The 15,062-nt window shown below is 43.5% G+C and overlaps 1 protein-coding gene across 1 annotated transcript in view; it reads left to right on the top strand.

Moving 5' to 3' along the window:
* The window catches only part of arap2 (ArfGAP with RhoGAP domain, ankyrin repeat and PH domain 2), a 114,338-nt gene that overhangs the window by 31,921 nt on the left and 67,355 nt on the right, over positions 1-15,062 (top strand). The window contains exons 9-10 of the mRNA XM_072377002.1: positions 218-411; positions 11,302-11,408. Of these exons, the coding sequence (XP_072233103.1) occupies positions 218-411; positions 11,302-11,408 (301 nt within the window). The remainder of the gene's footprint in view (positions 1-217; positions 412-11,301; positions 11,409-15,062) is intronic.

Raw genomic sequence — 15,062 nt, 5'->3', positions numbered from 1 at the left:
GTAGCTCACAGAAGAGATGCAAAAATGATCAATTAACACATCGATTCAAAGACTTTAGGGTTCCCCGATCCCCCTTTGTCTTGCTCCTTCTGGCTTTTCTTTGTCTCTTTCCCTCTTACTTTCATACTTTCACACACTCACTCCTGTATCCTTGTCAAGCATCTGCCTCTCTCTCTCTTTCCCTGTTTCTGTTTCTCACTTGTGCACGTGTCCACAGGGGAGCGCCAGGAGTGGATGGAAACTCTTCAGACAGCCACGCGCCCCCCCGCCTGCGGCTCCCAGAAGCGCTCCAGCAGCCTTTCCCACCTCTCCTCCACAAACAAGCGGGGCTTGCTGGAGCTCCGTGGCTACAAAGGCAGAGTGCTGGTGTCCCTCGTGGGGAGTAAAGTCAGGCTCTGCAAAACAGAACAGGTACTTCCAACACCATCGGGACCCCCTCTGCTCAGAATGACAGCTTCGTGTTTAAAAGAAGGAATATGATAAAGCCTACTTGAAGCAGGGATGGGAGAAGGAGAGATGTTCATGAATGTGTAATGTAAAAAAGTAAATATATATGTGGTAAAGTGCTTCAGGCTACACAAAGATGTAAGATGCTTTGAGTGCAAGGACATGCTAACACGCAGAAATTTCTGGTTCCCTGTTGCTCACCTGGTTGAGCACATGCCCTCTTATAGCAAGCATGAGGGTCCAGTCAGATAGTCTTTCCAGCTTGGAAAGGTTCTCACCTGAGTGTCTGACTGCCATGAGAAGATATTTATAGTGATTTGGTGTAATAGAAATAACACTGAAGTGAACTGAATTAAGTGTGATAAGAGCTTCCTCCATTATAGGAAATACTGGAGTATGGTTTATGAAAGGAAAGGAGATGGGTGTGAGTGCAACTTTCACGGCAGAGTTGGATTCTTCCCATACTGTCGTGCTCCGTGTGAGTCATGTGAATAAACACGAGGACGAATGTGTGACAACACGCTTTGCTTTGGTGGCACCTTGTGTAATTACCAGCCCTGGTAATGAAACATTTTCTGTTACATCTTGGATATGATTTATCCTCCATGACAAGAACACATTAACCGAAGCACATCATTTGCTTTTTGTGAAATACTTCTTGCAGTTTCCCTGCTGCAGACAAGCATCGCAGCTTCGTGTGGTCGGACATTTGTTGGACATGGCTGTCACGAGTCCTTGTGAATTTTTCCAACCGTTTTCCCTCAACTTAATTTTCCAGCAAGGTCAAGGAAAAGTAATTTTATTGACTATTCGACCGTACAATGACTCGTTAGCGCAGCGGCCAGGTTTGATTTTGATCCCTGGCCTTTCGATGTGCCCCCCCCCCCCTGTTTCTGTCTGTCTGTGAAGCCATTTAGATCAGGTGACAAAAGATTTATGTTGTTAATATGAATTAAAAACCAGGATTGGGACGATACACTCCGCTCACGAGAAGAGACACGATATTGGGTTCACGTGTCACAACGAGTGGGGTTGAGCGTGGCGTGGTGGATGTAGGACCCGGATATTTAAAGGAACACTTGATTTATTTAAACAAAAACAACACAAAGCGCGGCTGAGAATACAATACAGCCGGAATACAAAAATCTAAACTGTGGAGAAACAAACAGACAAAGGGAACCTGGGAACTAAATACTGAGGGGAGGGGATTGGTGATGGAGTGCAGCTGGGAACAAAACAGGTGACGTGGATGAATCTAATGACGGGCAAGAGTGACTGGGGAATAACAATGATAAAACTAATGACTTAAAGTCCAAAAACACAACAAAACCCACAGACGTGACATCAAGATCGAGACGAGATTTTAAGAAACTACAATGTAAAAATATGACTGCACCAACGGACCGAGCTGCACGTGCATTTTGAAATGTTTTATTCTAACTCTTTACATGCATGATGTAAGGATGAGCTTTTAATAAACTTCTTCTTCCACACATTGAAACTAAAACTAAAGTTTAAAAGTTAAATTAAAATATTTCTTCATATTAGCTGCGGTGTACGGCGTTATTTTCACACAATGCTTGCATATTATCCGTGTTTTATCAGCCACTCTACTGCCATTTATCATTTCTGCCGGGTGCTCCCAAAGTGCTGCCAAACAAACGATCTGAAAGTGGCGGGGGGGCATCTTCAATGGTGATACCGGTAATTCCATTCTGGCTGCTTCCCCTCCTGCTCCTGCTCCTCCTCTTCTTCTTTTCCTTCTCCTTCTTTATGTTCTGGCAGGCTAGACGGAGCAGAGGCGCATTACTGCCCCCACAGGTCACAAATAGAAGTTTGGATAGCTCACAAATCTCTCGAGACAGATTTTTAACGCGACAAGAAATATCGTTGAGTTTAATCTCGTCACACCCTTATTCAAAACCCCTGCAGCGGTGCGTTAGGAAGTGAGGCAGCTGAGAGAAAATACGACATTCAGCTTTGCATTGATTGCTATATATTTAGTTCCTGTTGATGTTTCAATCCAGCAGACCTTGCTCAAGTCCAACTTTGAACGGCACAAATTGCCTGTTTGCTTTTAACTGGACAGTTTGAATCAAGCAGCGTTCTCCCCCATTCGTCAACAATCCTCAACTCAGGCCAATCAAATAAATCCCTTTTTGATTGTTGTTACTCTTTATTAGTTTCTTAAGATTTATTCTGGGAATCGCAAATTTGCCCTCTCTTGAGAAATTAGCAACAGAAATGGAAAATACGGTGCCCTTGCATTCAATTTGAACAACTTGCAATAAAACCTATTTTGGGGCTCCTGAGGTTTTGAACTAATTTTGATTTTGATGAGCAAAACTGAGTCCGAGTTGATTAAAAAGCCTTTTTGGGAGAATTACGTGCTTGTTCAGACTCTTCTACCTCTTATTTATCTTTTTAAAATAGTTTAGCCTTAAGGTGCTCAGGCATAGAAGTAAAACCCAAGACCCGGACACGTGAAACTCCCACTTAGTTTTTCTTCTGAACATCTTCTTAATATTTTAGTGTTTAATTTGGGGGAAAACCCAAAGAGTGACACAAAGAGTGCAAATAGGCTGCACAGCTCACGCAGCACCTGCTGACATCCGGAAAGTTAAGCACCGAACATCTGTCCATCTGCAGATGTGGCCGCTGTCATTAGCGGTCGGCTCTCTGTTTTTTTTCCGTGGACGGCAGCTGAAAGCCGCTCGTCTCTGTGCACCTGCAGTTTCAGCAGACTGAATGTGAGCTGGAAGAAACAGACAGGTGTCAGTGTTATTGGCTGAATGTTATTAGTATGCAAGGATCCTCCAACTGCAGGCGACAAACCCATCGCATCTTTATGCAGATGCTTAGTGCAGGGGAAGAAGTGGCAAGTGGTGTGCAGATGGAGACAAGTTGACAGCTCTCAAAGACGGAAACTTTGTCAGCCTTCGTCAACGTCCAAAATACTTTGGAGATCGCATACTAATATTTATTTAACAGAATGTGAGACATGAACTCTATGTAACCCATGTGTGAGCCTTTAAACTGAGTTTTTGTTTTTTGCTTTATCCTCTTCATTGCAGGATGTTGGACAATGAAACATAACACGCAGGTGGCCTGATAAGAGACTAGGTTATGATTAGTTTATGAATACATGATAATCCTGTTCTGTATATCAAATCTTACATCCGTCATCAGCACTTTGGGAGAGCAGGTTTTTCCTTCGGTGAAGTTGTTACATCACCTGGATGTTGCGGGTGTCGGATTGAGCCAGAACACGCCGGGTGGAGGTGGGTGGTCCTGGAGACATATCTGCCGGAGAACTGAAGGAGGCCACTCTGGACTGGCTGCTTGTATTATATATATATATATATATAACCGCGGTCGATGAGGGAAGACACTGTTCTGTCTAAGAACTGATAACTAAACCTAAATTCAAACAAACAAATAAAAACAGGATGAAAACGAACAGAATTAAAGTTAAGACACAAGTAAAGGGGCGTGTCTGTGTCTCCTCTTTGATTATAGAGAGCCAAGGCAGGAATTCAAGGCAATTCAGGGCTGAAAAAGGCAGCCATGATTAAACTTTAAAAAGATGAACCTTCATATTTGTATGCCTGCATACTCATAGATGTACCCAACTGAAATTAAAATGACTACATGACTAATTATCAAATGTTACACAACATAAACACTCTCTCAGTTCAATGATCAGAGGCTCAATTAAAGTTGTTTGTTATGTGGTTTCATGCTGAAATGTACGTTTAAAGAACTTTGAATTTCCTTCAGCTTGAATTGTCAGGATCTGCAACTATATCAAAAATATTAATACTTTGACACTGACCGGTTTACACAATGAAAAACATGTTTTCTTCATGTGAAATAAGGCAGATTAGTGCCCCGCCCTGGTTTGGTCTTTTTGGTGGGATTGATCCGCTCAGAGGGGAGTTCTTGTCACTTTTGGGGAAAGAGAGAATTTCAGGGTGAGTCTTGGCTCTTCAGAATACTTTTATGACCTTCTGTTTAGATGAATCTCGGTGCCGCTTTGTTCCAATTGATCCCTGATCCGGCCGACGCAGGAGTGTCGCACTTAAAGCAACAGATCCGGCAGCAGCTCCTCTCCTCACACCCATTTAGTGTTATTTTCTATCTGACCTCTGGTCTGTGGTTGTAAAATCCCAAGCAGTTGTAGAGCAGGTTAGAATTGCCCAGTCTCTGCTTTTTCTCAGTTTTCCTGAGGGGAATGAGGTGATCAGGGATCATAAGCTTCTGTAACAGATCTCTGTTGATGTAGATGTGTCGTACCACTCTCATTTTAAGCTGCATGAATTGAAAACGAAAATGAAGCCCTGATTTAAGCTTTCCCAGTGGTTTGGGACTACAAGCGCTGTTAATTTTATGCTTCAACACCTCAACTACTTTGATTATTTGTATTTACCACATTTTGCCCCACGTGCTCCTCAGAGGGAGAATATGAAAAAATGTTAGAAAACTCAACCAAAGAGGAGGAATTTAGGAAATGATCCTGTACTTTTTTTTTCAACCCGTTTAAAAAGTTCGGTGCTTCCATCAGAGTTGAGATTTTTTGCTTGTGGGACTAAATCCAGAGTTCTCGTCCATTAATTATTAACAGTGCTGCACTTACCCTTTTAAACTTTTTTCAGGCTCCATTCCTTTTATCTCTGACCTTGTGTACTTAGTGCTTAGTAAATCTTCTCTGAAAGGGCGAACTCTGGAATGATGCTGGGCAGTATTTGGGGCTCAGGATTATGGGTGATTTGATACAATATTCCCATTTAAAATCTTCAAATGAGTACTCCTGGCCTTTTCAGGTGCAGGTATGTTGACAGAAACGATATTTATGAAGGAGAAGTTTAGTTATCTTTATCTTTAGTTTAGCAGTGAAAGAATCCCCCGCAGTTCACAAACAAAGGGTGACTGATTTACTTTACTGCAGGATAGGGCCAGCAGAAGTCTGGAAACGGGGAAAACAACAACAGACAAACAGATCTGAGTTCTGAGCTGATAAATATGTGTTGGAGAAGGCTTAACTGCAGTATTAACAACATGTATGTGTGGACTGCTGAGCTGCTGACACAGCAACAGATAAAAGTCTAGTGAAATGTACGTCACTACAGCATTAACCACAGTGAAGAAGCAAAGCGGCTGTCTTGGATTTTGAAGTCCGTGTTGGTGAGGCTTTCACTTTTCCTGGTTGGAGTTCTTTTTTATGGACGAGATCCTTTTGAAGTCCTTTTCTGGGAACTCTGAAATTCAGACTTTTCTGTTGAAAAGGAAAAGCAACAAACAGCATAGAAGCCCATAATTATCTCCCTCGGTATTGTTGTGTGCCCAGAATAAATTGCCACAGATTAACGCACTCTTTTTGATAAGAAGAGCTTAATCTCCAATTTTAGCTGTGGAATAAAGAGGAAATAGATTTTCTCTTACTCATAGTTTCTCTCGAGTCTTTCTTATTTGATGTCAGGCCAATTAAACCCTGATGGTCCCTGCTCATGTACAGCTTCTCTGCTCTGTTCCCGCTCTTGTCCCACGAGCAGGGTGAGATTGAAAGATACCTCTCCACAGTGATACTATTACCTCACTCCATATTTGTGCATACTTGATAATGCTACTTGCATTCAACTCATTTCCATCCCTCCTTGGCTCTCAATTCGTTTTGCTCGCACTTGCAGTTTTGTTGTTTGCCTTTCATTATTTTCTTCATTAGCGTGAACAAACATCTTTGTTAGAATTCTCTTTTGGGTATCCCTCCATGTCAGCACATTTCCACTTCCTTGATCTGAGACAGCGGGAGAAACCGAGGGAAAGGGAGAATTGGGGAGAGAACAAATTAATTGTATTATTTCAGCTTACAAGCTAAATCCCCTGCATAAATGCTGCAGCAGCGGCAGTGCGTTTTGCAGAGGGGAAAGCAGGCAAGAAGTGAAAGACAGAGTTAAGAGACAAGTAACAAAGAGATAAATGAAGCGCAGGGATGGAAAGACTTCTGTGATGTATGGTTTGCATGAGCAAAAAATGAGCATTGGTTGTTTGGAAGGAAAGGAGAGAGTGATGGAGAACAAGAGCGCAGAGAGGGAGGTAGACCGTTGTCCCGTTCAAGTTCAGTGGAGTGGAGTATTTAATCTAAGATGATGAACGAGCTATTGGAAACATCATCCTCCCAGCTCCTCCCTCACCACCCCTACCCCATTCTCACGGACCGTAAGCCCTGTGATGGAGCTGTGTTTTAAGGTCATTTAAACACCAGGGTACAGAGAGTCACGCGGTGCATAACGTGCATCGCGCACATTCACCTTTACTCTGAAAATGATCTCCCTGGTTTGTGCTGCATCACAGGTAAATTGCTACAAGCAGAGCTTCTTGTTTCATGTTTATTATCCCATACATCACAGATGTTCTCTTGTTTTGCATCCAGTCACTGAAAGACTGATCGAAGGTTGTATGATCGTATTTCTTGCTGTCACCCGTGAAATCTCGGTGGAGATGGACTACTTCTTGAGGATCAGAATGATGGAAGCTGGGACATGAGCCACTGAGGTTTAGTTCAGGACAACACTCAACATTCTCCTCACCTGCCTCCTGCAACACGGACCTCACACCCTTCCTGTATCCATAACTTTCTAGTCACAGCAGGCCACACTGAGACTTCCTCTGCTTCCCCCCCGAGCCTGTGTGTGTCCAGCAGCCAGATGAGGAGGCACCTTGAGAAACAGAACCATGACAAGACTGCAGGTGGAATCTCCAGGGTCCTGAAAGACTGTGTAGGATTCTGAAGCACCTCTTCAACCTTAGCTTCAGTCAGGAGAAGGTTGATGTGCCCTGGAGGAAACCCTTCCTTATTCCAGTACCTAAAAAGTCTCATGTATCTGCCCTCAGTGACTACACATCAGCTGCTCCAATGTCCCACATCACGAAAGTCCTGGAGAGACTGTTTTTGGCTCACCTAAGGAGGGAGTTGAATGTCTTTTAAAGCCCGGTACAGTTTGCTTATTATCCCAGGCTTTCGGGGTTCAAGAAGCCATTATATACCTGCTTCAGCGAGGACAAAGCAGCTAGCACTGTGAGGATCATGTTCTTTAATTTCCTCAGTGTTTGTAACACAATCCAGCCTGAACGGTTGCATGAAAAGGTCCAGAAAATACAGGTGGGTGCCTCCACAATTGCCTGGATTTTTGACTACCTCACAAACGGACCATAGTTTGTGAGACTAAGAGGTTATGTGTCGGAGAAGCAGCACAGGAGACATGGACAATGCTGCACACCCTCCACTTAACATAGGTTTAAAAAGCAAAGTGTGTTCAGTCACAGCTACTTTGCTCCGCTGCAACAGGAACATTAATACAGTTCAGCAATAACTTTACACAATTGCTTTTTTTTACTCTTCATGCTGCAAAATAATTCTAATTTTAGGATTAACAAAGTGTTATTACATAAATACAAATTCAGCTGAATCTGCTAACAACAAGGAGCTTTCCCTGTTTCTCTGACCTGCCAGCAGCTTAACAATTTATCCCCCTTTGTTACTTCAGGGCAGTGCAACAATATGTTGCCACAAAACTGACACATTAACGTTGAAAAGGTGAATATGTCAGAAAACATTTACCGATTGATGCAAACTCAGACAAAGATTAGCATTTATTTGGTGCTGCTGTGTTTCTGCTCACCCGTTAATGTACAATACTTACCGTTTCATTTGTATATGTCTTTCTACCTGTATTAAAAGCTGGTTATGTGTTCTATTTATTGCTGTGCAGGTAGTGTACAGTGAACATTGGCTGAAAGGAGGTTTATGAGAGCAGTGTGTGAACCAAAGATGGGAAAGTTAGGAAACATGGTACAGGGAGCTGAAAGATGTCAGTGCTTATGGGAAGGCCATCTTTTTGGAAATAAATCTACAAAATATGATCTCCTGGTGGATCTTGAAGAAAGTCAGGGAGTCAGTAAAGTCCCCAAGAGATCATCATTGTCTGAAACAGATTAATGGGAATCTGGCTTGATCACATTCAAGCAGCCGTCAGACTTATAGGGTCTTTATCGCTCTATTTTATTTGGTATTTTTCACTGTAAATGCATTCGTCACTTGCTTATTTCTATTTTTCTTTTTCCTCCAAGTCTCAGCTGTCTTGGCCTCGGTTTTCTGTGACCCATCATTGCCTCCTTGGCCTGGCTGTCTGATGTTCGAAGTAATCCACGGACATTTTTCTTCTTTGAGCGTGTGCTCTTTTCAACTCGCAAGTCTTACCCTGCATGCTTTTAGAGCAGCTTGATTGGTTGAGTGAACTTAGAATTGGAGGTAGTAGAGGCTGCCTCTATTTGTCTGGTTCCTTATTGAGCAGCTCTGTACTGAGGAGTGACTGATTTGCACAATAAGAGGTTGGAAACCTTTTCAGAGAAATTATAATTGGATGCATTTCTAATATATTCAGACCAACCTTTGAACAAACTTGAGGAAGTGAATGTTATTCATTTTCCATTGTAGGTGCAAGAAAAGTTCTTTTTCGCAAAGATTTTTGTTTTTTTTGTTTTTTGGGTTCTTGTTCTATGCTTAGCTTTGCATTGGATGTGGGCAAGAAGTATCTAAGCGAATCAAGTCCCACGTGCATGCAAACGCTCCCCTTCTTCCTCTGTAAGCGCCATTATTGCCACCTAACCATTGCCAGTTGTAATTGGGTGAGTTACTTTTACCCCTTATCCCTTTCCTTCCTTATTCCACGCCTCCTTCCTTCCATCCTTGGTGAATTAACTGGAGAGGGGCAGGAGGCCACTGCACATATTGGGTAGGTAACGAGGGGTGAAGGCTGGACGGCCGCTTACACCCAGCTCTCTAATTGGCTGCCTGAGAGGGATGAGGGTCATTTGGTATAGGTGACTGCTTTGCCCTCTCAGCACATACATCCACACTGGTGGGAATGCACATACACCGTGCACCTTTCTCCTATTGCCCAGTCTGCATGTACACCATTGATCCCTCTGTGTTTGAATTACAGTATTCTGTCTCCTGAAGGTTCTTGATTGAATTGAATGGTTAGCAACAATAAGCTTCGAATGAGGTTGCTTTACACTCTGTCACCCCCACACTCTCATTATCGCGTCATGCATCTCCAAACCTCTGAACATACTGAACTTAAAAGAGCAATAACTCCACATAGTTATAATTGATAGGATATGGAGGCAAGTTTCAGCTGCCCCGAAGCCCTCACATCAAAAGTTTTAGCTCAATTAGGACCTTTCCATACTCTGTATTCATTGGTGTCACACACATTATCTTCTTCTGGCTCCTCTGTCATCCTCTTCTAAGATCAGAGTGTCTTAATTACCCATGACGCTTCATAGGGTCTGAGTGTTGCTCCCGATTCTGTGTCATCGTCCCCTCTCAGTATCACTGTGGCGAGAAGGGGAAATTGTCTTGTGTTTTTCACCAGTCTTCTAATTTTGTGTGAAATGGTATAATTGAAGCTTGCGATTGTCAAATGAAGGTTTTGACAGCCCAAATTGAACCATCCCACACAATGTGAAAAGATCAGGCTGGGATTTCTGCAACATGCAAATATTTAAGTTACCGCCATCTTGTGCTGCAGTCTGGAAAATCTGGCTGCTCTGCAAAGTTTGACACTAATTATCCTGCGAGACACACGGCAGCGCTCCCCTTCACGCACACAAAACGCACTCGTTTTCACTGGCAGGCCATGGATTTCCAAAAAAGCGCCCAATCAACAAAGATGGTGTTGATTCATTTTCTTCTTTGTTTAGTTTAATTAGTGTAAATTGTTTTGCTGGTGAGGAACAGTCAGCACGGAAAATGCACATGATTTATAGCTGGCAGAGCACGCCAGTGTTTAGTGCTCCTCGTTTAAGCAGAATCTTGGAATACCATCGAGCTGTATTGGCATAAATAGTGCTTTGTTCTGGCTTTTTATCCACATCTAATTTCTTCTGTCAAATGTTCAGCTGACCTAGATTCACCCAGATTACTATAACCTTCTTTAACATATACTTTCTCCATTCCTTCATTTCCTTCATCTTTGGACTCATGTTTTCAGCTTTGCCTGTGAATATTTTCCTGTAATGTAACGCTGTACGCCTGTATGTTTTGCCTAAATGTGTGGGTGTTGGGGCACTTCCTCGGTCTTCCAGTCTGTTTTTCTTTCTTGGCTCAGAGCTCAACGCTATAGAAAATGCTCCAAACTGCTGAGTGTTGCGGGTCAAGTGGAAGAGGGCGGGGTGCAGAGTTACAGCGGAACATATGAGAACTGTTTCTCTGCATCTAACCCCAATTTCGAAAATGGGCGTCGGGAAACATTGAGGCTGAAAGCCTGAGGTGGTTTGCTTTCCCCTGATGCAGCTTTGGCTTTCATAGAGATTTGCCTTTATGCTCAGGTGTGAATACACACATGCACACACATCTCGATCAACACAACAATACACACGAAGCCTCTTCTTCCCCTCCCTGATGTCTCTCTTTATTCCATACAGACAGTTTGTGCATCCTTGGGAAGAAGAAGAAAAGCCAGCGACTGTCCGATGTTCCATTATTTTCAACAGGCTACTCTATCGCCACCAGGCCAAGCATCATTTTCTCTGTGTTCTCCTCTGGATGGAGTTATTATAAATTTATATTATAAAATAAATGTTCAGACAAATACCAGGAATAGTTGAAACGACCATGCTCGCGGTTTCGCGTGGTTCTTGCCTTCCTGTCTCTATGCTCACGTTGCTAACCACCTCTGGGCTCGTACTGATCAGTCAGAGATGAAGCTGTCAGCGCTCTTCTGTGAATAAACCGACAGCATGTAATGTGCTGACATGTAATCTCTCTGTTGGGCGCTGTGTTTGTTTCAGGACTTTAAAGCGGGGCTGGCTATTGGTGAAGTGGAACTGACCGCTGCCAACATTAGAGACGTGGACCGCCGGGGCTTTGAAGTTAACACACCCTTCAAGAACTTCTGGTATGTCGGCTCTTCATATGGGTTCGTGCAGCCTGTGTGCAGCTGAGCATAAATGTACATCTTAATCTGTGTGTTTTGCTTTGCCTCCTTTTCCCACAAACACAGGATATGTGTGATGCGAATGTGAAGCATTTACAGACAGAATTCATATTCCTCTGATGGATTTTCATCTCAATCCAACCATATAGTTGAGGAACTCTTGCCAGTGAAGTTACTTTTGACACTGAGCTCAGCTCTGTCAAGGGTTTTAGGCTTCTCCTGAAATCCTGCACAGCAAAAAAAAGGTCCACAATTAAAAGTGTGGAGAGTTAAAGTAGAGTGTGCACGTCTTAGCTGTGCACTCACACTCTCACAGACCACTGGATCTGAGATCTGAGGAAAACGGAGCCGACTGATGTCCTGTTTGCAGTTTATCTTATAAAGCACGAATGAGATCTGATGACAAGTGGTCACTTTATTTTGGGTCTAAACTTCACCATCAAGTTGTGACATCATCCAAGATGTAAACCACCTGCACGAACAACAAGTTAACATGCAGTTTGGCCTGGTGGGGAAAAAAAACCGTGGTGTGAGAGTGTGTGGGCAGAGCTGCAAATTCTTGAGAAGTCATAAAACTGCACCACAAACTTTATTTTGGCTCCTATCAGCTGCTAGCGGAAAATTACAAACAGAAGTCATCAAAATAATGTTTCCGCTCCAGTTCTCGTGCTCTGTCGATGAAAAGCCGTGATTATGTGAGCAGATACGCAATTAGTTTGGTAATCTATAAAGATGAAGTTTAACACCAGAGAGCCAAAACCCTCCTGGCAACAGTTTCCCCCAATTACAGTTGCTCTGCCACGTCCACGAGGATAATTGCCAGTGTACTCACCGGACAGCTTTCTCTGTGCATGTGACATGGACATATTATGTCAGGGGTTGCGCTGTTGCTGAGGCATTCGGGACGGGAGGTGAGGAAAGAAAATGGTAGACATGTATGTTTAACCCGAGGACCTCATTCCTCTGTAAGCCGTTGCACAGCTCATTCTGTAACCCGAACAGACTGTTTGGGTCTGCCAAAAACTGAAGTTTGTGCCTCATAGCTCACTGTTTTAAGTTAAGTTTGCTGGATTTCATCATTAAAACCATCCCATCAGTAAGCTACCTCTCCATCCATAGGACTCTTCCTCGTTTGTTTGTGAAGGTTCTGAACATTAAAATGACGACCTACTGATTCACTTCCAAAGCAGCTGACTTAAATGACAGAACCACTCAAAGCTAATCCGTGCACGCACGGTTTTCCCTTTTCAGAGGTGAAACATAAAAGTAATGAGCAGGCATGTCTCAAAGTTATTACTCTGCTCTAATGAGGAAAAAGAATATCTTCTCCCAAGTTTACTTTTCCTTCCTTCATTAGCACTTTTGTCAAATCTCCTTCACAAAGCACCTTGTGAATCACTGAACCCACAACACAGCTCGCAGATGTATTGATCAGTGCATTGTGCACACTACATGAGAACAGGGTCCTGTACAAAAACCACTAATTATCGATCAGGGTTGTTTTTATGAAGTCTCCCCTGAGACATGTGCAGGTATCTCTGCCTCTGTAGGGCACAAAGCCTTTCAGGTGACTCCTGTCCCCTGAGGGCCTCCAATCAATGAGCGCGCTGCTGGCTTGTGCTGTAATGGCCCATTTAGAAGAGAAGCGTGACAGCTGCCTGGAAAGAAAGCTCGGCTCGTTTGTTTGTGCACGCTTGTTCATCGCTTTCTCTTTTTACCTCTTGTTTTTGCCATGTATAAAGATCTTTTTTTTCTTTTTGCCCTTGTTACCCATGTGCGATCGATCTGTTTGCGGCAGCTGCCTTAATGGTCCCATCGTACGGCCGCTTCGTTAGCAAACCCGTCGTAATTGGACCCCAGCAAAAAAAGTGAAATTAAAATGAGCTCAGGTCTTCAGAATTGTTTTGATAAGGTGATCGCTGAAAGGGTTTCATTCTGTATGCGAGTGTGTGTTTGTGGATCCAATCGATTGGTGACCCTGGAAGCTTCCTCCAACCCGCCCAAGGTGGAGATTAGCGAGAAACTCATCTAATCACTTTAAGCTGTGGAGACTCACTTTGGCTTTTCCATTGTTTTGCTCCCATTAAATGGACGGAGCGTACAGTCCGTTGTGCTGGATACAACAGCCAACTCTTCCCAGTACAGAGAGTGACAATGAGGCTCAGGTGAGAGGAGACGATACAAAGCAAAGACACTCAGCAACGTTGATCAGAGTGCGCTTGTGCTGCAGTGAAGCTGCAGATGAATGCCCAGCTCAAGGGCTCAATGGGAGAAAAATGTTTGCCTGCTTTTTGTGTTTGCTGGTGTGTATTGAAACATTTGGACAGGTTCACAACTCTTACTGCAGACAGAGCGTCGCTGCTGAGGTACGAACAGGCAGAAGATGGGGAAGAGATTCACCATTTTTATTAAGCCAAGAAAAGAAAAAGTGATGTTTTTATCGGCACCTGGCTCTTTGGCTGGAAAGTATTCCTCCAAACTATCTTTGAACGCTTTACATATTTAATCTCTGTTAAAACAGAGGTTATCCTGTGATCAAACTTGCTTTCATCTCTAAAAGTATTCATTGCTCTCTTTGATATCTTTTAGCTCTGACAACTAGATAATTAGTCTGATTGCAGCTCTAATTCTGTCTTTCATTTGGCTGTTTTTCTACACTCGTTGTCCTTGAAGCTGCAGTTTATTTTGTGGCTTCATCCGATTCACCGCATTAAGCTGCCGCTCTGCGGCCCCGTCACCTACTTCCTCGCCGCCTCCCTCTGCTCCGCCTGTGGTCTTCGGGGGCTGTGATGTAGTCCAGCAGACAGCGTGAACAGTCGTCTCTTTGGAGGGGCCCTAAGCCCTGGGCCCCTCCAAAGAGACAGAACAGCTGAACCAATCAACCTATTGATCTCTGCTGGGTTGTTTGGGTGAGGCTGGCCTGGTGCACATCCTCCGCTCTGGGCGAAAGCCCCCCCCTCCCACCCCACCGCCGACCATTCAGTGCGGCCTCCTTCCACCCCACACACCCCTCACATCTTCTGTCTTACTTTACACCGGTTGCCAAGTTGCCATGGAGACCAGTGGTCTAATTTCTTCTTTCTAAGTGCTTCTTTCAGTCAAGCTCGTGTGCTCTCTGTTTCTCTTTCCTCCCAGTTGTATATTTCCGTCCATCTTTGTTGTTCTTGCTGTCAGTCTTTTTGACCCGTTTGGTCTCCCATGCATATCGCTTGTTAAACCTACTATACTCAGCATATATAAAGTAGATAATCTTGAGCTATTAATGACCTCTAACAACTTCTTTGAAATGTAAACACTGAACTACTGACTTCCCCTTTCAAGATATATCTGGACATGCTTGTCAGACAGATCCAGCAATAATATACAGTTCTTCCACCATGTCTATGTCTCAGGGACATGTGAATGACGTACAGGGCATCTGTAAGTGTGCATGGAGTAATCCAGTTATACCCAGCTTATTACAGTGCATGTAAACACATTATTTGAGATGTGGTGTGTGTAAAACTAAGCACACCCCATTGATTCAGTAACTTGTAGAACCACCTTGCTTGGGATCTTCTCCTGCTGCACGATTATTTGGCTAAACGTTTGATGGCCTTTCATCCACCACTGGCA

Source organism: Leuresthes tenuis, unplaced genomic scaffold, assembly GCF_036924035.1.
Source record: "Leuresthes tenuis unplaced genomic scaffold, fLeuTen1.0.hap1 SCAF_22, whole genome shotgun sequence".
Lineage (NCBI taxonomy): Eukaryota > Metazoa > Chordata > Actinopteri > Atheriniformes > Atherinopsidae > Leuresthes > Leuresthes tenuis.
Note: the sequence above shows the minus strand (reverse complement) of the source record. Positions and strands in the feature narration are given on the sequence as shown.